Raw genomic sequence first — 27,136 nt, 5'->3', positions numbered from 1 at the left:
AGAATAGAATAGAATAGAATAGAATAGAATAGAATAGAATAGAATAGGTATTTATCTACTTTTATATAGAATGGAATGGAATGGAATGGGATAGGTAGGATAGGATAGGATAGGATAGGATAGGATAGGATAGGATAGGATAGGATAGGATAGGATAGAATAGGTATTTATCTACTTTTATATAGAATGGAATGGAATGGAATGGAATGGAATGGAATGGAATGGAATGGAATAGAATAGAATAGAATAGAATAGAATAGAATAGAATAGAATAGAATAGAATAGAATAGAATAGGTATTTATCTACTTTTATATAGAATGGAATGGAATGCAACGCAATGCAACACAACACAACGGAATGGAATGTGGAATGGAACAGAACGGAACGGAACGGAACGGAACAGAACAGAACAGAACAGAACAGAACAGCAGAGTTGGAAGGGACCTTGGAGGTCTTCTAGTCCAACCCTCTGCTTAGACAGGAAACCCTACACCCACTTGAGACAAATGGTTATCCAACATGTTCTTAAAAACTTCCAGTGTTGGAGCATTCACAACTTCTGCAGGCAAGTTGTTCCACTGATTAATTGCTCTAACTTTCTCCTTAGTTCTAGGTTGCGTCTCTCCTTGATTAGTTCACTAGAGTAAGGAGAATTTCCAATTGCAACTCTCAACTGGAGCCTTCCATGCTGCAGGTTGGCTAAAGGATGAGGAATAATAACGCATATTTTTTCATGCGCTTGGCTTTTTAAACCCATTTGCAAATTGGTGTGGAAGCTTTCCAAATGAATGTGAGATTGGAAGAAAAAAAAACACAGATTGGGAGGCAAAACAGATTCATTGGCTCCCAACATCCAGAGAATGAGTGGTTTTAAAAGCCAAACAGAATTGCTCCAGGAAACGGGATACAAATCAGGGTTGGGTCTGATATTTTTCCAAAGGCTTCATCTTAAACTTGACATAAATTGCTTTTAAGTACCATTAGAAGAGAATATTTCACATTGCTTTAAATGCCATTGCTATTTTTTATTATTATTATTATTAGAGCATGAAAAATGGTTAGAATTAAAAGGCATAAATTTGACAGAGTGTAACAAAGACACCTTTTTTTTTTTTTTGCTTTAATTTATATGCCGCCCTTCTCCGGAGACTCAGGGCGGCTTACAATGCGTTAAGCAATAGCCTTCATACTTTTGTATATTTATACAAAGTCAGCTTATTGCCCCCACAATCTGGATCCTCATTTCACCTACCTTAGAAAGGATGGAAGGCTGAGTCAACCTTGAGCCTGGTGAGATTTGAACTTGCAGTAATTGCAAGCAGCAGATGTTAATCACAGTGCTTTAGCCCACTGTACTACAGGCTCTTACTTCTGTACTACAGGCTCTTCTTGCTTATACAGATAAGTCCTCAACTTAACAACAGTTCGTTTAGGGACCGTTCAAAGTTACAACGGCACGAAAAATGTGACTGATGATCTTTGTAGCATCTCTACAGTCATGTGATCAAAATTCAGACACTCGGCAACTGGTTCATACTTATGACCTTTTGCTGTGTCCCATGGTCATGTGATCCCGTTCTGCGACCTTCCGACAAGCAGAATCGACGGGGATTCTTCAGATTCACTTAACAACCGGGTTACATACTAACTCCTCAGCTGCAGTGATTCAGTTAACAATTGTGGCAAGAAAGATCATGAAATGGGGTAAAACCCACTTAATGAGCCGTGGTGGCGCAGTAGTTAGAGTGCAGTACTGCAGGCTACTTCTGCTGACTGCCGGCTGCCTGCAATTTGACAGTTCAATTCTCACTGGCTCAAGGTTGATTCAGCCTTCCGTCCTTCCGAGGTGGGTAAAATGAGGACCCAGATTGTTGGGGGTCAATATGCTGACTCTGTAAACTGCTTAGAGAAGGCTGTAAAGCACTGTAAAGTGGTATATAAGTCTAAGTGCTATTGCTATTCCTTCCTTCCCTCCCTTCCTTCCTTCCTTCCTTCCTTCCTTCCTTCCTTCCTTTCCTTCATTCCTTATTCCCTTTTTCATTCTCCTTCCTCTTGGCGAAGTGGTCAGAATGGAGTATTGCAAGACTGATTCTGCCCACTGCCAGGAGTTTGATCCTGACTGGCTCAAGGTTGACTCAGCCTTGCAAGGTCAATAAAATGAGGACCCAGATTGTTGTGGGGCAAGAGGCTGACTCTGTAAACCGCTTAAAGAGGGCTGTAAAAGCACTGTGAAGCGGTATATAAGTCTAAGTGCTATTGCTAACAAATGTCCCACTTAGCAGCAGAAATTTGGGGCTCAATTGCAGCCGTAAGGTGAGGACTACCTATATTGTATTTGTATTATTTTTATTTAACTTGTAAGGACCGTCTAAGGAAATTACAGAGAGTGCAAAACCAGAGGCGGCCTTTTTATCAGAAGGAATAAAATCCTCACCGCAGAAATCTGGCGTTCTCCAGTCTACGCAAACCCCGTGCACTTTGCAAAGATGGGCGTAGGAGGCTATGATCTCACACATTTCCTCCCCAAAGCAATTGTTTTCTTCGCAGGTTGCATAGAATATGTTGGGAGGGATGACCTGATGGCACTCGTAAAATAGAGTGGAAAGCAGGATGCTGCACCGCGTGCTTGCGTGCTCCACGCAAACCTCGGGCCTTCTCTCTTTGCAAACCCTTCCCGGCTGCTGAATGGTCCAATCCTGGATGAAGCCAGTAACGTCACGAGTAATGGAGTCGTTCTTTAAGAGCAGGTCATTCTCGCTGTTTTGGTCACACACCCCTAAAAAGAAACACAGAGGAAAGAAATTAAGGCATTGCACAGATCAGGGGTGTCAAACTCAAATTCATTGAGGGCTGCATCAGGATTGGGTTTGACCTAAGGGAGCCAGGATGGGCATGGCTGGCATGGGTGTGGCCAGGGTGGGCATGGCCAGCTCGATGTCACTCGTGTCCGGGGCATCTGTGGTGGCCAAGTGCTAAGACAGGACTTCCTTCAGACCCTCCCTCCCTCTCATTATAATCTCCTTCCTTCCTTCCTTCCTTCCTTCCTTCCTTCCTTCCTTCCTTCCTTCCTTCCTTCCTTCCTCCCCTTTCTTTCTTTCTTTCTTTTTCCTTCCTTCCTTCCCTTCCTCCTTGCTTCCTTCCTTTTCTTTCTTTCTTTCTCTTTCTTTCTTTTTCCTTCCTTCCTTTCTTCCTTCCTCCCTTTTCTTTTTCTTTCTTCCTTCCTTCCTTCCTTCCTTCCTTCCTCCCTTTTCTTTCTTTCTTTCTTTTTCCTTCCTTCCTTCCTTCTTTCCTTTTCCTTCCTTCCTTTCCTTCCTCCTTGCTTCCTCCCTTTTATTTCTTTCTTTTTTTTCCTTCCTTCCTTCCTTCCTTCCTTCTTTTTCCTTCCTTCCTTCCTTCCTTCCTTCCTTCCTTCCTTCCTTCCTTCCTTTTCTTTCTTTCTTTCTTTCTTTCTTTCTTTTTTTCCTTCCTTCCTTCCTTCCATTTTCCCCCCTTCATTCTCCTTTCTTCTTCCTTCCCCTCTTTCCTTCTTTTACCTTCCTTGCTCTCTTCCCATCTTCCCTTCTTTTTTTTTTCTTTGTCTTTCTTCTTTCCCTTTCTCCTTTCCTGCCCCTTCTTGGATGCTCAAATGCAAAAGGGGAAACATTTTGTTTCCCCTTTTAGTTTGTTTTGCTAGCCCTCTCTGCCAACAAAAACAGAGCTCGGGGGGTGGGTGGCGGGAGCGAGCTCCGTTGTCGCTGGCAGAGGCACCGCGGGCTGGTCCTTTGCTGTTTTCAAGGCGGCCCCTGTGGGCCAGATCTAAACACCTCTTCAGTTTGACACCCTTGGCACCGATCTTTGGTACTTAAAAAGCACTTTATGTCTATGGAGATTCTCAGTCATCCAAGACATGGTTGTCAAGAAGCTTCTTCAGCTCTGACTGGATGGTGGGGAATGGAAGGATTTATACGCCTTGCAGACAGCTGGTCATTTGCATTCCTTTTAGAGAGTCGATGAGGCCACCTGGAGACAGCAAAGTCCACATTGTGGACAGAGAAAACCACTGGTTTGAAAAAGGGGTCAAAGAGGCCATCTGTTTCAAAATTGAACAGCCCTCTCTCAACAGAGGTGGAGGGATACAACATCCTCTATCTCCAGTCTACAACAAAGTCCTTTTAGCAACTTTCAATCGTTGGAGCATTCACAACTTCTGGAGGCAAGTTGTTCCACTGATTAATTGTTCTCACTATCAGGAAATTTCTCCTTAGTTCTAAGTTGCTTCTCTCCTTCATTAGTTTCCATCCGTTGCTTCTTGTCCTGCCCTCAGGTGCTTTGGAGAATAGCTGGACTCCCTCTTCTTTGTGGCAGCCCCTGAGATATTGGAACATTGCTATCACGTCAACCCTGGTCCTTCTTTTCATTAAACTAGACATACTCAGTTCCTGCAACTGTTCTTCATATGTTTTACCCTCCAGCTCCTTAATCAGGGGTGAAATCCAACAGGTTCTGACAGATTCTGGAGAACTGGTAGCGGAAATTTTGAGTAGTTTGGAGAACCGGCAAATACCACCTCTGGCTGGCCTCAGAGTGGGGAGAGAATGGAGATTTTGCAATATCCTTCCCCCAGGAATGGGGAGCGCATGGGGATTTTGCAGTATCCCTCCCCTGCCATGCCCACCAAGCCACACCCACAGAACCAGTAGTAAAAAAAATTGGATTTCACCACTGCCCCTAATAATCTTTGTTGCTCTTCTCTGCACTCTTTCCAGAGTCTCAACATCCTTTTTAATGTTGTGGCGACCAAAACTGGATGCAATATTCCAAGTATGGTCTTATTTCAAAGCCTTATTATAGAGACCGAATGCATTGAAGAGAGATCCATTAAACCAAGCTTTTACTATAGAGATGTTAACGTTTGAAAGGCTTCGGTCGTCGCTAAACACGCAGAAATGGCACCTGGGGAGGGACTTTCCGAACGTACCACAAAGCCCATACATTGTTGAGGCAAAGCTCTTCGGGCTGAGTTGTAAGGTGAATTCGTTGTTGCTCGGAGTGAAGGCAAGGGTGTGGTTGTGTTGCAAAAACTTGAGTTCGTGCATTAGCGTCCCGTAGATATTGACTTCCACTTGACCATTAGTATAGGGAGGTGTAACTTCCCGGCCATTCACAGCAACCTGTTTTGAAAAGTGGGTTAAAGAAGAATTAGATTAGATTAACAGAGTTGGAAGGGACCTTGTAGGTTATCTAGTCCACCCCCCCCAACCAAACAGGAGACCCTATACCAGTGATGGCGAACCTTTTTGGCACCAAGTGCCCAAACCGGAAGGTGCATGCATGCACATGCATGTGTGTGTGTGCGTGCGTGCGCGTGCCGGAAACCCGGAAACCCAAAGATCAGCTGGAAGGCATGCATGCCTGTTTTTTTGGCTGTTTTTGGCCATTTTTCGGGCTGTTTTCCCGGTTGTTTTTGGGCCATTTTCAGGGCAGTTTTTGGCCCAAAAAATGCCCCCCAAATGCCCTGCTTTTTGGTCATTTTGGGGGCCATTTTAGGGGGTGTTTTCAGGCCATTTTCAGGCTGTTTTCGGGTCAAAAAGGCCCAAAAGACAGCCCAGAAAACAGCCTGAAAAACAGCCTGAAAAATGGTCCGAAAAATGGCCTGTTTTTTGGCTGTTTTAGGGGCCATTTTGGAAGGTATTTTCAGGCTGTTTTCAGGCCAAAAAGGCCTGAAAGATGGCCCAGAAAACAGCCTGAAAAACAGCCCCAAAATGGCCTGTTTTCTGGCCATTTTGGGGGCCATTTTGGAAGGTGTTTTCAGGCCATTTTCAGGCTGTTTTCGGGCCAAAAAGGCCTGAAAGATGGCCCAGAAAACAGCCTGAAAAACAGCCTGAAAAACGGCCTGAAAAATGGCCTGTTTTCTGGCCGTTTTGGGGGCCATTTTGGAAGGTGTTTTCAGGCCATTTTCAGGCTGTTTTCGGGCCAAAAAGGCCTGAAAGATGGCCCAGAAAACAGCCTGAAAAATGGCCCAAAATGGCCTTTTTTTTGGCCGTTTTAGGGGCCATTTTAAGGGGTGTTTTCAGACCATTTTCAGACTGTTTTCGGACCAAAAAGGCCTGAAAGATGGCCCAGAAAACAGCCTGAAAAACAGCCTGAAAAATGGCCTGAAAACCGGCCTGTTTTTTGAGGGTTTTCAGGCCATTTTCCAATGCTCCAGCACCCATGAAGACCAGCTGGTCGGCGTGCTGGAAACCAGAAGAGCAGCTGGCGATAGTACATGTGCCCATAGAGAGGGCTCTGATTGCCACCACTGGCATGTGTGCCATAGGTTTACCATCGCGGCCCTATACCATTTCTGACCGATGGCAGTCCTGTCTCTTCTTGAAAGCCTTCAGTGATGAAGCTCCCACAACTTCTGAATTAAACCACAGAGGCCAAGCACATCAACTTGAAAGCAACGGGGATCTGAAGGGGCAGCTAAAATCCAGCACGAGGTTGAAAGCAGAGTACAGGTAGTCCTCGACTTACAACCGTTCACTCAGTGACCGTTCAAAGTTATGTCACTGAAAGAAGTCCCTTAGGACCGTTTTTCACATTTACGACTGTTGTGGCATCCCCCCAAAGTCACGTGCTTTACATTCGGATGCTGGACAACGCATTTAGGATGGTCGCAGTGTCCCAGAGTCACGTGATCCCCTTTTTGCGACCTTCTGAAAAGGAAAATCAAGGGGGAAGCCAGATTCAGTCAACAGCCGTGTTACTCGTTTAATGACTGCAGGGATTCGCTTAACAAACGTGGCAAAGGAAAGCCGTAAAATGGGACAAACAAATTTAACAAATTCCTCACTAATTTTTTGGACTCAGTTGTGGTCGTAAGTTGAGTCCTCCACTTACGACTTCAATTGAGCCCAAAGTTTCTCTTGCTAAGCGAAAGGCGGAAGAGCCCTTATTGGACGCCTGCCCATTCATTGGTGAACAGATAATAATGAAATATACAGGCAGTCCTTGACTTACGACCTCAATCGAGCCCAACATTTCTGTCGCTAAGCGAAACAGTTGTTAAGTGAGTTTTGCCCCATTTTACGACGTTTCTTGCTGCAGTTGTTAAGTTAGCAACCCGGTTGTTAAGTGAATCTGGCTTCCCCGTTGACTTTGCTTGTTGGAAGGGTCACATGACACACACCCCTCGAGACCCTGCAACCGTCATAAATATGAGTCAGTTGCCAAGCTTCTGAACTTTGATTGAGTGACTGTGGGGATGCTGCAACGGTCGTAAGTGTGAAAAACTGCCCTATTTTTCCGTGCCGTTGTAACTTCGAATGGTTCCCTAAACAAAGGGTTGCTAAGCTGAGGAGTAGCTGTGTCCAAGAGGATGCTTGGGTGGAAGGGCAGCTGCCTTGAGTGGAAAGCAAAACTCGTTTTTCCCCAACCAGCAGAAGGATGGCAGGTGATACAGAGCCCCAAAGAAGGGGAAAAATAATAATAATAATAATAATTTCTGGCATAGTTGTGATGCCACGTTTGCAGCAGACGAGACTTCTGGAGTGGCTACTGCCGTCTAGTGCAACCCACCACAATTAAATGGCAGTCTGTTCCCAATTACTCTGTTTTGTCCTGGAATTTGGGTTTTGTCCAGTTCCAGAGCAAAGCCTGACACTCTATTCCTTTTATATGGAAAGGGGTTCGCGCTTGCTCCTAAAGACTGATTACTGCAAACGTGGTTGGGCCCTTTTTGGAATAGAATAGAATGTCTTTACTGTCACTTTGAATGTACATTAATTGGGAGGGAGGAGAGAGGGAGAGAAAGAGGAGGGAGGGAGGGAAAGGAGGGAGGGAGAAAGAGGAGGGAGGGAGAGAGAGAGGAGGGAGAGCACTGAGAGAGAGAGAGAGGACAGAGGGAGGGATAGAGAGGAGGGAGGGAGGGAGAGAGGATGGAGGGAGGGAGGGAGAGAGAGAGGGTGGACGGAGAGAGAGAGAGGCGGGAGGGAGGGAGAGGAGGGAGGGAGAGAGAGAGGAGGGAGAGGACGGAGGGAGAGAGAGGACAGAGGGAGGGATAGAGAGGAGAGAGGAGGGAGTAGGGAGGAAGGGAGAGAGGGTCACTGGAGAGAGAGAGAGGCGGGAGAGACAGAGAGGAAGGAGGGAGAGAGACGAGGGAGGGAGAGAAAGAGACGAGGGAGGGAAGAAGAGAGAGAGAGGAGGGAGAGGACGGAGGGAGAGAGAGAGGACAGAGGGAGGGATAGAGAGGAGGGAGGGAGGGAGAGAGGAGGGAGGGAGGGAAAGAGAGAGGGTGGACAGAGGGAGAGAGAGGTGGGAGGGAGAGGAGGGAGGAAGAGAGGAGGGAGGGAGAGAGAGAGAGGAGGGAGAGAGAGAGAGGGTGGACAGAGGGAGAGAGAAGTGGGAGGGAGGGAGAGAGGGAGAGAAAGAGGAGGGAGGGAGGGAGAGGAGGGAGGAAGAGAGGAGGGAGGGAGAGAGAGAGGAGGGAGAGGACGGAGGGAGGGATAGAGAGGAGGGAGGAGGGAGAGGAGAGAGGGAGGGAGAGGATGGACGGAGAGAGAGGAGGGAGGGAGAGAGAGAGGAGGGAGGGAGAGAAAGAGAGGAGGGAGGGAAGGAGAGAGAGAGAGGAGGGAGAGGAGGGAGGGAGATAGGAGGGAGGGAAGGAGAGAGAGAGAGGAGGGAGGGACTGTCCCACAGTTATCCAGATGGCTTTCAGGGCTAAGGTGGGGCTAGAACTCTCAGTCTCCTGGTGATTGACCCCAAGTTGCTTAGCTGACTTTCATGGCTAAGGTAGAACTTGAACTCACAGTCTCCTGGTTTCTAGCCTGGTGCCCTTCACCAGAAGACCAAACTGGCTCTCAATTATTTGTCTTGAAACGAAGTCTACACGGGGCATTTTCGCAATTCTGCTGTACTTTTTGTGTCACCTCTCATGGATCCGTCATCACGAAATCAAAATGAACAGGAGCCCCCTTGACCTACTCTCATTTTTTTTTCTCCTGTCGGTCTTCTTACCGTCATGTTGTCATAGAGCTGCACGGAGAAGCCCTGGTGTGTGACCTCAATGGCGTCCATGCAGTTGAGTCTGGGGGCTGAGCTGCATGCTCCATTGTGAAGAATCACTTCAATGTCTTCTTCTTTGTCTTCAAACAAGGTGTAGGAACAGTTGCCTGTCAGCTTAAAATCCAGTCCATCAAAGGTGACAATGTGCCTGGTTGAACTTCCCATGCATGTACCTATAAAGAGGAAGTTAAAAGATGACCTTGGGAGGACACTACTTATTTGTTACATACCTGTTCTGTCCCCGTCCCACACACGCACCCCCACAGACAGCCCGGAGTTAATAAGCCACACGACAAAGTCTTTGAAGATAAAGCTGGCAGCAACCCAGTGGCTAGCTGCCAATTCAGACTTTACTCACACAAAACAAAGATTAGACTGCAGGCATTCCGATAAAGCAAGCAAAGTTTCAGCAATACAAGGATTAGTCCAAATGCAGTCCGACAAGGCAGGCAGAAGTCCAATAACGCAGAGATCATGGATTATTTCTAGTTTTTGCTCGTCACAAACTGAACCGGCCACCACACCCACATTTATACCCTGTGGGGTGTGGTCCAGTGACTCAGCTAATCTCTGGCACGCCTTCCCCTCTACTGCGCACGCTTCTCCCTGCATCGCTGTCGAGGATCCAGCCAGCACTTATCTCCTTCGTCGCTGTCCACCTGTGGCTGCGGGACGTGCTTGGCTCGAGGCCTATCTCTTGGCCTTCGGTGTCCTCCGGAGGCATTGCCAGAGAGGAGGGTCCTAGAGAGGGAGGTCTTGCCAACTCCTCTCCCTCACTCTCAGAGTCTGCATCTGTTGATAGCCCAGGCTCAGGCAACGGAGCCACAACACTTACCCCCCCCCTCTCTTTTTTTTGCTGCACACATGAAAGGCAACAGGAGAACTTCAGCAATGACATTTCTTTTGGCCACTTCAAGAACTCCATAGAGCTGCGGTGGTACAGTAGTTAGAGTGAAGTACTGCAGGCTACTTCTGCTGACTGCAATTTGGCAGTTCAAATCTCACCAGGCTCAAGGTTGACTCAGTCTTCCATCCCCCCATGCCCCGCCCCCCCAAAGAGTATTAAAACTTCCAACATGAACATTTGGAGAGACAAGCATAATAAGGAAAACGACAACAGAAATGCAAATCTTGTCACAAAAATCCAACGGCGTTCACTCAACAGCTGGGAAAGGGGTATTTATCATCTTGAAAGCAATTTATTTATGTGACTTTTTTTTTCTTTCTTGTTTCGGTGTCAATGAATACAAAAATCACATCCTTGGCAGTCAATCACTTGATTGTGAAGCCTGTGTGTGTCAAGTGCTGTTGCTCAGAGTGGAGGTTTTGTCACATAATTTCTTCGCTTTCAAGAGCAGATGAGACCCACTCCATGTGATTTCCAGAAGGCACTCTATATTTGTCCCCTTGTACTAATTCACAAGATCTCCATTTTGCAGAGAAAGAGCAGAAAGTACAGCTGAAAATTACAGTCTTGATCTCTTAACTGGAGAAATCCATCTCCTGAGGCACTTGGATTCCAGAACGTTGTGGCAAATCCCAGGGCAAATATGTTGAAGATCATCAACCTTTGGAAAAATTTATGATATGCTGAGGTTTTCCCCACAGTAGAATGGAAAATCTGAAGTGCAGGTACGAGATCTTGTCAGGCGTCTCCACATGGTGGTCCAATTAAACTGATTTATTGCTATAATCCAAGGGTGTCAAACTCCGTTTCATTGAGGGCCACATCAGGGTTGTGTTTGACCTCAGGAGGGCTGGGGGGGGTGTAGCCAGGGTGAGTGTGGCCAGCTTGATGTCACTCGTGTTGAGGGTGCCTGTGGGGGCCCGAGCACTCTGCCAGAGAAAACATACTCCAGAGCTCCGTTTTAGGCTGCAACGGCCTCCTGCAACCCTCTCCCGGTGAACATGGAGCTCGTGAAGGTCGCGCACGGCCCTCCCGAGCTCCATTTTTAGCTGGCAAAGGCACTGCGGGCCAGTCCTTTGCTGTTTCCAGGGTGGCCCTGAGGGCCAGATCTAAGCACCCCGCGGCCCCGGGCCTTGAGTTTGACACCCCTGCTATAGTCTATGCACAAGAATCTTCTCAAGTACCATTTAGCATCTGGTTAGAGTTAGACAAGGAGTAATGGAATTCAAGGGAGGTTGGACTTAGTTTGCTTGTGGCTACATAGGGATTCTTGGCTGATACCTCTTTTAACTCCGCCCCCTGGTTCTGCCAGTCCTTCTCTACAGATTCTGAGTTAGTGATGTCTCCAAAGCATGCTAGGGGTTGTGACACATGTGCATTGTCAGTTCAGAGATGCACTTGACTAGAACATTACGCAGCTCTGTGGGTTTGCAGTAAGTTTTAGATTCAAATATCCAAAAGAAGATGACATTATGAGGTTCTACATTTAGTTGCCTCTTTCTAATAAATGAGATATTTTCCTCTTGTTTCCTTCCCCAAAACAATATTGGCAAAATTATCCTTTATTTAGGATTCTTTCTTTCTTTCTTTCTTTCTTTCTTTCTTTCTTTCTTTCTTTCTTTCTTTCTTTCTTTCTTTCTTTTTCTTTCTTTCTCTTTCTTTCATTCATTCCTTCCTTCCTTCTTTCTTTTCTTTCTTTCTTTCTTTCCTTCCTTCTTTCTTTCTTTCTTTCTTTCTTCCTTTCTTCCTTCCTTCCTTCCTTCCTTTCTTTTTTCCCTTCCTCCCTCCCTCCCTCCCTCCCTCCCTCCCTCCCTCCCTTCCTTCCTAGGATAGATATCTTCAATGTTCAGCAAGATGGTCATTTCCTGGATGATATTTACCTGGTATTCCATATTCTGTTCAGGGATGGGCTGCTGGGGGTTCACAGGGGTTCAGGAGAACCTCTAGTTCTGTGCAGTTCGGAGAACCCCCAAATCCCACTCCTGGCTGGTCCCACCCACCCCGCCCCTCCCAGGAGTCCCCACACGGCCCATTTTGGATGCAGCGAAGTGCAGGGCATGCGCGGAGGCTCAGGGACGGTGAAAAACAGGTCTACTGGAAGTTTGGGAAGGCCAGAAACAGGCCCATTTCTAGCCTCCAGAGGGCCTCCGGAGCCTGGGGAGGCTGTTTTCGCCCTCCCAGAGGCTGAAGTAAAGCCTCCAGAGCCTGCGGAGGGCAAAAATGCCGCCTTCCCACTGTGGTGCAGGAGGCCGACTAGGCCAAGCCCACCATGGCCACGCCCACTCAGCAACCGGGCAGAGAACCCCTTGCTAAAATTTTTGAAGCCCACCCCTGATTCTGTTCTAATCGGCTGAAGCCCTTTTCTCTGAGTTGTTAATTCTCCCCTGGTGAGATTTTACAGGAAAACAAAAACAAAACTACTCACAAGGACACACCCAACGACAGCCGCAGGTTTCCTCCACTTTAACAGCAGGGAAATTGTTGTGACATGTCGGCTTGGCCATCTTCTCACAAAGATGTCGGTGGCTTTTTAGTTCTGTGTGGCCACCTGGTAAGCAGGTCACACTGTAACACTGATCCAGCAACCGCCACTTGTCACCAGGCTGCACAAAAGGACACACCCAAAGTTAAAAATAGGATCCGAGGTTAAGTAAACCCTCAAGGTGCCCTCCTTCGGAGGTCTCTGTTCAATGGGCACCAAACTGTGATTTATAATCTAAAGCAGGGATGTCCTTTCTTGTCATGTGACCGAGGCCCAAGTATGATTACCAAACAGAATTCAGTCCTGAACAAACTTATTTTATTAAAACAGATGAGAATTAATTCATTCTCAGCTTAGTCCAAAACAAAATTCTTAATAATCTTAATTATCAACAACCTTTGATGTCTTTGGCAACCTGCCAAAGGCTTTTCTTGGCAAAAACCCCACAAAGTTCAAGAGACGCTGACAAGAAGCACAGGAATCAACGTTGCTTTTCTACAAAGAACCCAACGGCTCATTGCTGCTCTTTTAAGCCTTATGGGAGGGGCCAATCATCTTCTGGCCTTACTCCTGAGTTGTCCTTTTTGCTTCAGCTGCTCTTGCCTTCTGGCAGCTCTGCACATGCATGCACTAGAAACAGGCTCCTCCTGTTCCTCTGCCTCTCTACTGTCTGCCTCTGGAGGCTCTGGAGTCCACACATCACTCCCAGATGGCCCTGGCCCCATCTCTGCCTCTGATGCAGAGCCCTCGTCCGGGCCTTCCCCTGACTCCAGGATTGGCCCATGTTCCTCCTCAGCCTCCTCACTATCCGACTCCGCTGCCAAGTCTGCAGGCTGCTGGTGGACGACAACACCTTGGGAACTTGAAGATCTGTGGACTTCAACTCCCAGAATTCCTTAGCCAGTCATGTTGGCTGGGGAATTCTAGGAATCGAAGTCCAAAAGTCTTACAGTTGCCAAAGTTGGACATCCCTGATCTGAAAGTCCATGGGAGAAGACATTAACAAAGGTAAAAGGTAAAGGTTCCCCTCACATGTATGTGCTAGTTGTTCTTGACTCTAGGGAGTGGTGCTCATCTCTGTTTCAAAGCCAAAGAGCCAGCGCTGTCTGAAGACGTCTCCGTGGTCATGTGGCCGGCATGACTAAATGCCAAAGGCACACGGAGCGCTGTTACCTTCCCACCAAAGGTGGTCCCTATTTTTCTACTTGCATTTTTTACCTGCTTTCGAACTGCTAGGTTGGCAGAAGCTGGGACAAGTAACGGGAGCCCACCCCATTATGCGGCACTAGGGATTCGAACCGCTGAACTGCCGACCTTTCGATTGACAAGCTCAGCGTCTTAGGCCACTGAGCCCTCGCGTCCCACCAAAACCATTATCATAAGACAGTTACAAAATTCAGCATATTTTCGCCTGGAAAAGATTAATGGTGTAGAATTTCCTCAAATTTGGGGGCTTTCCTAATGTCATAAAGACTTTCATTCATAGCCAGCATGGCTATTGCTGAGAATTTCGAGCCATCTATGCAATTGGAAACGTTCCCAAATTGGGGGAAATTGGTATACAGAAATTCTGGACCTAAACCAGTCGAAGTGAGTTTATTTTCCACTGATTTCGGTGGGATCATTCCTTCTCCCTGGAATCCACAGGGTTTGATTATTGACTTTGATTCATTGTGTGCTAAGATTGCTAACCAAAGACCCTGTGGAATCAGTTTGATGGGCGGAGAGAATGCTTAGTGTTACGCTGGTTTGGCATACCTTCCATATTTTATTTATTTTTTAAAAAAAACAATGATATAAGAAAAGATTTCTCAACTCTGGAAAAGAAAAACTGACGTTAGGAAGGGACACGAAACTATTTAAGCGCTTCTAGCTGAAAATCTTGAGCTACGCCAGAAGGAAATAGTGCCAATCCAGACCGCTGATGAATGCAGAATAGAATAACAGAGTTGGAAGGGACCTTGGAGGTCTTCTAGTCCAACTCCCTGCTTAGGCAGGAAACCCTACACCACTTGAGACAAATAGTTATCCAACATCTTCTTAAAAACCTCCAGCGTTAGAGCATCCACAACTTCTGGAGGCAAGTTGTTCCACTGATTAATTGTTCTAATGGTCAGGAAACATCTCCTTAGTTCTAGGTTGCTTCTCTTCCTTGGTTAGTTTCCATCCTTTGCTTCTTGTCCTGCCTTCAGGTGCTTTGGAGAAATTGGAATTGGAAATACCGGTTCACACAAACCGGTAGCTTGTTTTACTACCGGTTTGCCCGAACCGGTGCGAACTGGTAGCATTTCACCCCTGGTCCATGGAGCTGCAAAGAGTCACACAGGACTTAGAGACCAAACAAGAAGAAGGATCTTCGTGCAGTCAAGCGCACATAACAAACCCTACGCTGCCCACCCAAACACACTGAAGAAAATTATATCGGTGTATTTTTTTTTTTTTATTTCAGTAATAAAAAGTGGCTCGGTTGCTCTTGGCTGAGATGGAAGAATTTAGTTCCACGAATTCCTCAGCCCGATAGAAATAAAGGAACTAAAAAAAGGGTTCGCGCATGAGCTTGGCAGAAGAGGTTCTGTGTTGCTTTCATTAGCTTGCTCTCTGTTTATGAGATGCCAAATCGTTTAAGATCTTTATAGGGGAAAAATAGGCAAATTTGTCTACGAGAAAGAATTGGGAAAACGTCTGGAACCAGCCAAGGGCTCCAGCAATCCAACAAAATCGACAGCAGCATTGATAACAATGCAAGTCTTCCCCCTACAGACAGAAAGTCACAAACACAGTCGTGGTGAATGTCTGTGGAGATTCTCCACAGTCCTCCTTGGTTGTCCCAAAGGTGCTTTTTTCAAGAGGTAACGGGACTTTCTGTTTTTTTTTTCTTTGAAAACATTTCGCTTCTCATCCAAGAAGCTTCTTCAGCTCTGACTGGATGGTGGAGGGGAATGGAAGGATTTATACTCCTTGAAGACAGCTGGTCATCTGCATTCCTTTACAGGGTCGTTGAGGCCACTCGGAGGTTTATCTGTGTCCTCAGGGTCACCTGAGTAGTGCAAATGGTTCCTGTAGTCTGCATTTTTTTCCCTCTGGAAATCCATTCCTACTCCCACACCATTCAAAGGGTGTTCATTCCAAATTGTACAGCCAGGGCCGGATTTAGATGAAAAGAGGCCCTAGGCTATTCCACTTATGAGGCCCTTTCAACTATAGTGAAAGTGTAATTTTAATTTTGCTAACAATTTGAATGTAGGCCCCTCTTGATCTTGAGGCCCTAAGCTGAAGGCTTGTTAGCCTATAGGAAAATCCGGCCCTGTGTACAGCCAAAAGTCTGTAGAGATTCTTTGAAATCCCCCCTTTGAATGGTATGGGAGTAGGAATGGATTTCCAGAGGAAAAATTGCAGACTACAGGAACCATTTGTACTACTCAGGTGACCCTGAGGACACAGATAAACCTCCAAGTGCTTCAAGGACCCTCTAAAAGGATGCAAACGACCAGCTGTCTGCAAGGAATATAAACCCTTCCATTCCTGACTATCCTGTCAGAGCTGAGGAAGCTTCTTGGATGAGAAGCGAAACATCTTCAAAAGAAGAAAAGACAAGAAAGTCCAGTTGCCTCTTGAAAAAGCACTTTTGGGACAATCATGGTGACCATCATCTCCAACTTCATCCTGAAGGAAAAAACTCAAGCAGGCTACCTCATAGGAGCGCAAGATGGTGGAAGCATCTTCAGCCTCAGAAGCTCTGAACTTTGATTTCCTGCCCAGACTAGTTCCCTCCAACTCTGTGAATTGGCCATCCATAACAAGTGATGTCTCTGAAACTCACAGAACGTGTGAATGACATACTTACGGCTCTGATATTCCCCTCTTCATCTATACACTCTTGAGCAGTTTCTGAAAAGGAAGCCATCCAAAGACATTCGTAAGACATCATCGTAAAACTTGAGATAAAAATCACAGTCTATTTGCTCTGTGATGCTATATATAAACAGAATTTCTAACAAATCGCTTCTTAAAAACCTCCAGTGTTGGAGCACCCACAACTGCTGGAAGCAAGCTGTTCCACTGATTAATTGTTCTAATTCTTAGGAAACTTCTTAAGAACTTCTACTTAGTTCTAAGTTGGTTGTTTCTTTGATTAGTTTCCATCCACTGTTTCTTGCTCTACCTTCAGGTGCTTTGGAGAATAGGTGGAACCCCACCCCCCTCTTCTTTTTGGCAGTCTCTGCAATGCTGGGAAGATTTTTCTAACATTCCTGAAAACTTACATTGCTCTTTGAGTTATCTTTTTTTTTTAAAGTATATTCATAGTCAGAAGCCAGTGTCTTATTTGTGAGGATAGTGTTTGCTTCCATTATAAAGAAGATGATTTTCCATCTCTGCAAATAATTATGATTACTAAGACTTAATACAGTCCTTTAATGCCCTTGTCATCTTTTAAGCCTGTGTCAACATTCCCATTGAACAATTAACTAATGAACTGAGAAATCCTATCCGGGTACCACATCCTGGCTCACAGTTTCCTTTTAATAAGATTCCCTCTTCATTATTTTCTACATGGGGGATAATTTTAAAGCAGGATATTCTGAAGTGCTAATTTGCTCAGAGGCATCGGCTGTCATCTCAAGTACGAAAACAGAACTTTCTTTTGAAACAGTGTAAGAAATAAAAGATGCAACATCTCTACTTAAAAAACAAACAACATCTGAATATGAGCTTATATAGAGTGTGAACCAGGGGTGAAATCCAGCAGGTTCTGACAGGTTCTGGAGAACCGGTAGTGGAAATTTTGAGTAGTTTGGAGAACCGGCAAATATCACCTCTGGCTGGCCCCAGAGTGAGGTGGGAATGGAGATGTTGCAATATCCTTCCCCCAGGAGTGGGGTGGGAATGGAGATTTTGCAGGATCCTTCCACTGCCACGCCCACAAAGCCATGCCCACAAAGCCTCACCATGCCCAGCAAGCCACACCCACAGAACCGGTAGTAAAAAAAATTGGATTTCACCACTGGTGTGAACTGATATGGGCAGAGGTGGGATTCACATACTGTTACCCTGTTTCCCCGAAAATAAGACATCCCCTGATAATAAGCCCAATCGGGCTTTTGAGTGCATGTGCTAAAATAAGCCTCCCCCTGAAAATAAGCCCTCCCCGAAAATATTTAAAAGCAGAGCTGGAAATCAGGTAAGATGGCAAGAGGAGCCCCATCTTGCTCATTGCACCCCAAAATAATAAAACCTCCTGAAAAATAAGGCCAGGCGCTTATTTTGGGGTTCAAAAAAATATAAGACAGGGTCTTATTTTTGGGGAAACACAGTACTACCGGTTCACCAAGCACTGGAAATGTGAGCACGCACCATCCGCACATACGTGCGACATCACAAAACATGGCAGTTCGCTTGTGTGCGCCATCCACACATGCGTGTGATGTCAAACAACACAGTGATATAGGACAGGATTGTGCCTGGGTGGAATAGGGTCGGCACTACCGGTTTGCCCGAACCGGCTGAATACCACCTCTGGATATGGGGCTTACCTGTACAAAGCTTCCTCATAAATTCATCATCCAACATGATCATCGTAGAAAGATCTTCAAAATGTTGCAACTTAATGATCATGTCTTTAGCAGATGGCCCCACTAAAGCTTTCAATTGTTCCGCATTATATTTGGTGCCAACGCCGATGGGAAGCAGTGAAACTCCTGGGAAAAGCAGGACAGATTGAAATCCTCCTTAATTCAATTTGAACTTCAATACAAGTGTTCAGAAAAAAAAATGGTTTGGTTAAAATCAGTTTTGGCATAATAATAATGATAATTATTTCCATTCTCCATTTTCAGCACAAGATTTTTTTCCCCCCCTGCTCACCAGAACGGAATCACGACAAAATATATTTCAGAAGATTGGGGAAAAAAAAACATTAATGTAAAGATCCTATTCTCATTTTACAATGAATTAATATCACTAAAATAATCCTAAACTGATATGTAAATCACTGTGGATTGACCACTGTCGGTTGCCTAAAAAGATTTGCACAATCAAAAACCTAATTCTGCTGCAAGCCACATACACAGGCTCTGCGTAACAATAATAATTAGGTCAATCAAGAATTCATCCTTAACTCAAAAGCTGACCCTACAGCTTTAAAATGGAAACAGATTGTAGCTTTTATAAGAAGCTTAATTAGCCCTAAAATGCTTAAAGTTGCTCCCACTTTAATTTAATCACGTTTAATCACAGTTCTACCCAAGAGCAGAGGATCAAGGGAGGAAAACCGTATAATTTGAGATCCACGTCCAATATCTGATTAAGTATTTGGCAGTTGTATGTCTTCGGCTGCACTCAGAATCTAAATTTATCATATCACAGGAATAATATAATTTCACAATTTATCTAGATTAGGGGTGGCAAACTCAAGGCCCAGGGGCCAGATCCGGCACACCAGGTGCTTAGATTTAGCCTGCGGGGCTGCCCCGGAAACAGCGAAGGACCAGCCCACCGTGCCTCTGCCAGAAAAATCAGAGCTTGGGAGGGCTGCGTGCTCCATTTTCACTGGCAGAGGGTTGCAGGAAGCAGTCCTAGCTGAAAACAGAGCTCACGAGGGCCACGCACAGCCCCCTCAAGCTCCGTTTTCACTGGCAGAGGGTTGCAGGAGGCCGTCCCAGCCAAAAACAGAGCTCGGGAGCCACCACAGGTGCCCCCGACAGGAGTGATACTGAGCTGGCCACACCCACCCTGGCCACACCCACCCCGGCCCCCCGAGGTCAAACACAACCCAGATGCGGCCCTCCATGAAATCGAGTTTGACACCCTTGATCTAAACCAGTGATGGCTAACCTTTTCGCCATCGCGTGCCAAAAGCAGGTGGAGTGCGGGGGGGTCACACATATGCATGCCCATACCAATAATTCTATGTGCCCCGCCCCCCACGCATGCACGTGTGACCCCCCCTCATGCTCCCCCCCCACTTTTGGCACATAATGGTACAGTGGGCCTGGTAGACCCGTTTTTCACTCTTCCCCAGGCCCCAGAGCCTTTCTAGGAGCCTGGGGAGGGCGAAAACAGCCTTCCCCACCTGCCCCAAGGCACTCCAGAGGCTGGAAATGGCCCATTTGCTGACTGGTGGGCCCAGAAGGCCTGAAAATCAGAGCACCGGAGCTGAGCTCGCGTGCCCAGCCATATGGCTCCACGTGCTACCTGTGGCACGCGTGCCATAGGTTCGCCATCACAGATCTAGATTATTTAAAAGAAAAGAAAACTGGCTTATTTTTTTATTTTTATTTATTTTTATTCTTATTTATATGCCTCCCTTCTCCGGAAACTCAGGGCGGCTTACAATGTGCTCAGCAATAGCCTTCATCCTTTTGTATATTTATACAAAGTCAGCTTATTGCCCCCACAAACTGGGTCCTCATTTCACCTACTTTAGAAAGGATGGAAGGCTGAGTCAACCTTGAGCCTTGGCGAGATTCGAACCTGCAGTAATTGCAGGCAGCTGGTCTTAATAACAGGCTGCTTTAGACCACTGTACTACCAAGGCTCCTTATGGACCCATAAAGGGTTTTTCAATGCGCTACCAACTTTGGATCCATTTTTGTTCAGTCAATAGTTATAACAACATTTATTAATTTTTTTAACATGGCTTGTTTTAATGTCTGAAAGTAGACAAAGATAATGGAATTCCCAAGCTGGTCACCCAGAGCATCGGATGGGATTATTATCAAGGAAAATGATCAGGCAGGTTTTACCTTCTTTTCAATCAGCTTTAAAAACTTCTGATTACCTTGCACAACACAATATGAAGAGGTAATCCTACCTGAAGATTTATACTGGAAGTGAGGAGTAGATGCTGAGGTCATGGCCAGGCTACATGTTACACTACCGGCCACATGTAAATTATGCACGGTGACCTCTTCTCTCTTGCATGGCAACTGCGAAGGTCTGGACTTTGCACAATATTACACAGGAGAAAAGAACCTGTTTCTCCTTCCCTTCAACTATCTATCGATTTTCCTGAAAATAAGACTCTGTTTTATATTTTTTTTGCCATCAAAAAAGGCAAAAAGGCATCAAAGAGCCTTGGTAGTACAGTGGTCTAAGGCACCCTCTTATTAAGCTGGTTATTAAGACCAGCTGCCTACAATTACTGCAGGTTCGAATCTCGCCAAGGCTCAAGGTTGACTCAGCCTTCCATCCTTTTTAAGGTAGGTAAATTGAGGACCCAGTTTGTGGGGGCAATAAGCTGACTTTGTATAAATATACAAAAGGATGAAGGCTATTGCTGAGCACATTGTAAGCCTCCCTGAGTCTCCGGAGAAGGGAGGCATATAAATCAAATTAAAAAAAAAAAAAAAAAAAGGCACCAGGTCTTATTTTCGGGGGGGGGGAGATGTCATCCACCGACTCACATCACTTGTGCACGTCACCCCCGGCCTCCTTTTTGCTGTCAGAGGCCTTCAGGAACTTCTTCAGCAGGGGTGAAATGCTACCGGGTTCGGACCGGTTCGGGTGAACCGATAGTAAAAAATGCTACCAGTTCGGGCGAATCAGTATTTCCAACCATCAGCTGTGACGCGTAATTTATATTAGCTAGAATCATCAGATTCCCTGCTTTCTAGCTAATCTAAATTGCGTGGCACAGCGGATCCCCCTCCCCTGGTTTTCTACTTACCTTTGCAGACTCGGAAGGCTTCAAAATATTCCTTTTTTAGTGCTGCACGTGTGCACCACAGGCCCACATGTGTGCAAAGTGCGCATGCACGCACAAAGCGCATGCTTGGTAGCAGACTCACAGAGCCGGTAGCAGACTTCAGAGGATTTCACCGCTGTTCTTCGGCTTCGGATAGTTGCAGCTAGGCCTCGCACACCTTGGCCCATTTCTTCTGCAGCCAGCAAGGCTTTCCAGAAAGACTTTGTAGATGATAACAGAGCTCCAGATCGATCCGGAGCTCTGTTATCAGCTACAAAGGACTTCAGGAAAGGCTTTTAGGAAAGGCCTCTACAGCCGACACAGAGGCCTTCAGTAAAGCCTTGCTGGCTGCAGAAGAAATAGGCTGACGTGTGCGAGGCCTGGCTGCAACTATCCGAAGGTAAGTAGTAGGGCAGCTCCATCACTATCCCATCCCCATCCTAGCTTAATTTTTACCTGTGCACTCTGGAGTGTGTGGGATCTTAATTAGGGCTTATTTTAGGGGTAGGGTTTATATTGGGCACACGTGTTAAAATCAAGCTAGGACTTACTTTCTGAGTAGGTCGTATTTTCGGGGAAACATGGTACCTCTTTGTTCCCCCCAAAAGAATTTAGTGTTGGTTAACTACTGTAGGCTGTCTTACTGGATGCAACGTATGGAACACAAAGTGACAACGCCAATAAGTGTCTCTCAATAAGCCAGAGAAAGAGACTTTTGCACAAAATGTGAAGTGTTTTTTTTTTTTATTTGATTTATATGCCGCCCTTCTCTGGCGACTCAGGGCAGCTTACAATGCATTAAGTAATAGCCTTCATACTTTTGTATATTTATACAAAGTCAGTTTATTGCCCCCACAAACTGGGGGCAATAGTGTCTCTTTCCTTTCTCCATTGAAAAAGCTCTTTCTCGCCAGGAACAGGGGTGAAATCCAGCAGGTTCTGGAGAACCGGTAGCGGAAATTTTGAGCAGTTCAGAGAACCGGCAAATACCACCTCTGGCTGGCCCCAGAGTGGGGAGGGAATGGAGATTTTGCAATATCCTTCCCCTAGGAGTGGGGAGGGAATGGGGATTTTGTAGTATCCTTCCCCTGCCACGCCCACCAAGCCACGCCCACAGAACCGGTAGTAAAAAAATTCAGATTTCACCACTGGCCAGAAGCATCTTGAAAAACATTCACTGGTGCTGAAAAATGTATGCTCTGCTCTTAACCCCTATAGACCCAGGAGCCCAGGCATGTATACAGGCAGTCCTGGACTTACAACCGTTCCTTTAGTGACCATTTGAAGTTACAACGGCACTGAAGAAGTGACTGATGACCGTTTTTCCACACTTATGACCTTTGCAGCATCCGCACTGTTATGTGATCAAAATTCAGGCGCTTGGGAACTGTCTCGTATTTATGACGATCGCAGTATCCCAGGGTCATGTGATCTCCTTTTGTGACTTTCTGACAAGAAAAGTCAATGGGAGAAGCCTGATTCACTTAACAACTGTGTGACTAACTTAAAAGACTATGGCCCAAAAGGTCATAAAATGAGGCAAAACTCACTTAACCACTGTCTCGCTTAGCAAACAGAAATTTTGGATTCAGTTATGGTCGTAAGTCAAGGACTACCTGTATGGAATTCTGGGATATCAAACCATCTATAAAGCAGGGCAAATATACTTCAGTAACAAAACAACAGGGGCATTTAATATCCCACAAGCTAGAAGTATGTTTCCAAAATATCTTTGCACTATATAAGTTAATGGTAAAATAACAAATTTACTATTGGCTCTTGCGGAATACCCAGCAGCTTCCACAGCGTCTTTTGAGGTGCCTGCCACAATAACCACGGCCATTTTGGATGCATTGGGTCGTCCTCCGTTGGCTTCGGAAATGGCATGCTGGACCACGAAGTCTATTGCTTCCCCTGAAAATAATACAGAACAAGCATAGTTTATGAGCCGAGTAAAGAACAAGAACAGATCAAGAAAATAGACGAGACGAGACAAGATGAGACTAGACTAGACTAGGGAATGGAATGAGAAAAGAACAGAACAGAACAGAACAGAACAGAACAGAATAATAATAGGATAGGATAGGGTAGGGTAGGGTAAGGTAGGGTAGGGTAGGGTAGGGTAGGATAGGGTAGGGTAGGGTAGGGTAGGGTAGAGTAGAGTAGAATAAAACAGAACAGAACAGAAAATATGGAATGGAATAGAATAGAATGGAACGGAACAGAACGGAACAGAACAGAACAGAACAGAACAAAACAGAATACCCTGTTTTCCCCAAAATAAGACATTCCCTAATAAATCCAATTGGGTTTTTGAGCGCATGGCAATAAGGACAAGCGCTTATTTCAGGGTTCAAAAAAATATAAGGCAGGGTCTTATTTTCGGGAAAACATGGTAGTTCTTTATTGGCCAAGTGTGATTGAACACACAAGGAATTTGTCTCCGGTGCAGAAGCTCTCAGTGTGCACACATACAACAACCAAGTGATAAGTAGTTCAATAAACTTTCTTAGAACAAGAAATCAAAGCAAAACCTTTGCCCTATCAAGGGGGACCAGAGAAGACGATACCTAGCTTGCTTGGGCCTTTCTCTCTTTGATGAATGGAGTCCACCTTTTTCAGGAGGTTTTCTTTTTCTTGGACTACGTTCCATGAAATTTCCAGAGAGTTCACTTTTCCATATTGAAGTACTGCAACTTGAGTTGAAGAATGACCTGGAGAGGAAGCCAAAAGTTTCAGGGATCAAGAAATTAAAAAGATTGGATTAAAACTTGCTGACGGCTACGAGACCTCAGAGTCAAAACAGAAGACACCTTTGTATATTGGTTGACATGAAATGCATATTCATGCTGATTATCATTTTTGGTCACTTGACCCCAGCAACCTCAGATTATACTTTTAGATGAGTTTTATATTTAAAAAAATTGCTTTCACTGCAGTATAATATTCTTGAGAATATTTTGTGCTACTTGTGTATCACAGAACAGAAGCACAGTGCCACCTGAAGTTGGGAAAGGATTTTGCCCACCCAAAAAAACCCCAAACAGGAATAGCACTGGAGATGATATAACTGGTTGGAGAAACAATCCAAAATTAATGTATAAATGTATAAACATAAGAGAAGATATTATAGAGGAACAAAATAGTTATTGTGTAATAGATAGGTATAAATTGTAGTGAATATAGAAATTAGTAAGTAATACATAAAATGTATGTGTAGTTGTTTATAGATATTATCAAAGATGCCGGTATCGGAAAGCTGTAAAAATGTAACAAGGATATTAAAGATGTAAATGTGGAATAAAAATTATTTTTTTTTTAAAAAAAGGAATAGCACTGGAGAAAGAACAGAGTAAATAATAACAGAGTGTTCAAGATTTTGTACTCCCAATACAACACAAGTGATATAACCAAGTTCCTTGGTGGATTATAGATGATCCTAACTTTCTTATGCATCTGAAATGATACCTAAAGGAGACGTTCATCTGGTTAGAATAGAATAACAGAATTGGAAGGGACCTTGGAGGTCTTCTAGTCCAACCCCCTGCTTAGGCAGGAAACCCTACACCACTTCAGACAAATGGTTATCCAACATCTTCTTAAAAACTTCCAGTGTTGGAGCATTCACAACTTCTGGAAGCAAGTTGTTCCACTGATTAATTGTTCTAACTGTCAGGAAATTTCTCCTTAGTTCTAAGTTACTTCTCTCCTGCATTAGTTTCCACCCATTGCTTCTTGTCCTGCCCTCAGGGGCTTTGGAGAATAGCTTGACTTCCTCTTCTTTGTGGCAGCCTTTCAAATATTGGAAGACTGCTATCATGTCTCCCCTAGTCCTTCTTTTCATTAAACTAGACATACCCAGTTCCTGCAACCATTCTTCATATGTTTTAGCCTCCAGTCCCCCTAATCATCTTCGTTGCTCTTCTCTGCACTCTTTCTAGAGTCGCCACATCTTTTATTACATCGTGGCGACCAAAACTATATGCAGGATTCCAAGTGTGGCCTTACCAAGGCATCATAAAGTGGTATTAACACTTCACGTGATCTTGATTCTATCCCTCTGTTTATGCAGCCTAGAAACTGTGGGGGGGTTTTGGCAGCTGCTGCAAAAATAAAAACGCTGAAACGTATTTCAAATTATTTTCTAATATCATACAGTCCTATTTTTGGAAGAAACTTGCAAAAGGGATTAAGGACTCAACTAAATCCAAAAGTAGAAATATGTGCCCACCATGTTATTGTCATTAGAATTAAGCAGTATTACGTAGTGTGAAGAAAGGAATTTTAAAAAGCGGGAAGCCAAATGAATTAGACATAAAAAAAAGAACAGGAAACATAATTTACACCAACAGTGTTCTATGTCTCTCTCCATATCTTTCTACTTTTGCAAAGCAAGATTTTTTTTCTATTCCATTTCTCCACCACTTCATGCACCACCTTGTTGTGGTCCGCCAGCAGCCTGCGGAACTGGCAGTGCAGTCGGATAGTGAGGAGGCTGGGGAGAAACGTGGGCCAGTCCTGGAGTCTGGGGAAGGCCTGGATGAGGGCTTTGTGTAGGAGGCAGAGATGGGGCCAAGGCCATCTGGGAGCGATGCACGAACTCCGGAGCCTCCAGAGTCAGACAGCTAAGAGGCAGAGGAACAGGAGGAGCCTGTTCCTAGTGCATGCATGCGCAAAGCTGCCAGAAGGCACAAACAGTTAAAACAAAAGGGACAACTCAGGAGTAAGGCCTGGAGATGATTGGCCCCTCCCATAAGGCTTAAAAGAGGAGCAAAGGCATGTGGGCACTTCACAGGAAAGCAACATTGTTAATTCTATTCCCAGTCAGCATCTCTGTTTGATTCTGGACTCCGTGTGACTTTGCCAAGTAGGTCTTTGGCAGCATGTCAAAGGAGATAAAGGTTGGTGATTATCCTGAAGGACTTTTTCTCCCGAAGGACTTTTTGCAACTAATTGGGACTCAGCTGTGAATGAAAATAATTCACAGCTGTTGCAATAAAAGAGGTTTTTGGGACTACTGGTGTGTTTTAATGACTCAGGAACCCTAGGTCACAACACACCTTCTATCATCTTCTCTCATTTCTTACCATCTCATCAACTCCATGGATCCATAACTTTCCCCATCTTTCCCCTTCCTTTTGACCTATTCGCTCTTCCTTCATATATCGGTTTTCTCGTTTTGTCCTCATTCATTCCCTCGGCATAACTAAACCACCCCCAATGTACTTCTTTTCTTCTGTGGACATTCATTTGGTACCCAATTCTTACTGTTTTATCTTACACAACTCATCAGCATCCGTAATTTGTCCTGGCTGCAGAGAAGCAACAACATACAAAGAGAGGCTCAAGTCATCAATATCTAGACAAAATCTTCTCTAGGGCCTACAACCAAGTTCATCAGAGACTAAAATCCAGGAAAAGCTTTCTTAGGTCGACGGAAGACTTTGAAGACTATTTGAAAGCAGGGAGGAACTATAGAAAGCTACAAAGAGCCAACACTGGATGGAACCAACGGAGGAGCTGGCACATGGGTCTGATGAAAGCTGGGAAGTATGGAAATCTTATGAATAGACTGTGCCCAAGAACAAGAAGATCCAGAGTTGTGGGATCCTTCTGATTTAACAATCGGTTTGGTGGTTGCGCACTTTGCTGCGCGCCCATGCTCAGTTCAACGAAAAATCACCTTCCGCGTTAGTGCTAGGGAATTAAAACAGCTGAGGCACAACAATGTGCTCTGTTGGCTAATCAGTTGTGAAGATAAAGGTAACTAAAGTGCAGGGGCGGATGGACTGGTTCGCTCCCAGCTGATCATTGGAGCTACCGGTTCTCCCGAACCGGTCTGAACCGGTAGAATCCCACCCCTGAGAGACACTCTGAAGAAATGGGGCAACCCTGTTGCTTCTGTTCTTTGCGATTGTGGTGACATGCAGACAACAACACCTATGTATACCTGTCTTTTGTGCCCCAATCAGTGTAGACATGAGGGCCTCATGTCAGCACAACAGAATGCAATTATTGTTAATGCTAACATTCCCT

At 45.2% G+C, this 27,136-nt stretch overlaps 1 protein-coding gene across 1 annotated transcript in view; it reads right to left on the bottom strand.

Annotated features, from left to right (window-relative positions):
* The window catches only part of VWF (von Willebrand factor), a 195,543-nt gene that overhangs the window by 45,814 nt on the left and 122,593 nt on the right, over positions 1–27,136 (bottom strand). Inside the window, exons 30-37 of the mRNA XM_060684131.2 lie at positions 23,671–23,814; positions 22,871–23,014; positions 17,949–18,113; positions 16,262–16,305; positions 12,361–12,538; positions 8,981–9,201; positions 4,959–5,151; positions 2,436–2,777 (exon numbers count right to left, since the gene is read on the bottom strand). Coding sequence (XP_060540114.2) covers positions 2,436–2,777; positions 4,959–5,151; positions 8,981–9,201; positions 12,361–12,538; positions 16,262–16,305; positions 17,949–18,113; positions 22,871–23,014; positions 23,671–23,814 — 1,431 coding nt within the window. The remainder of the gene's footprint in view (positions 1–2,435; positions 2,778–4,958; positions 5,152–8,980; positions 9,202–12,360; positions 12,539–16,261; positions 16,306–17,948; positions 18,114–22,870; positions 23,015–23,670; positions 23,815–27,136) is intronic.

The sequence above is a fragment of the Pantherophis guttatus genome, chromosome 7 (assembly GCF_059756535.1).
Source record: "Pantherophis guttatus breed Tessera chromosome 7, ASM5975653v1, whole genome shotgun sequence".
Lineage (NCBI taxonomy): Eukaryota > Metazoa > Chordata > Lepidosauria > Squamata > Colubridae > Pantherophis > Pantherophis guttatus.
The sequence above is the reverse complement of the archived record's forward strand: the minus strand, read 5'-3'. Positions and strand labels throughout refer to the sequence as shown.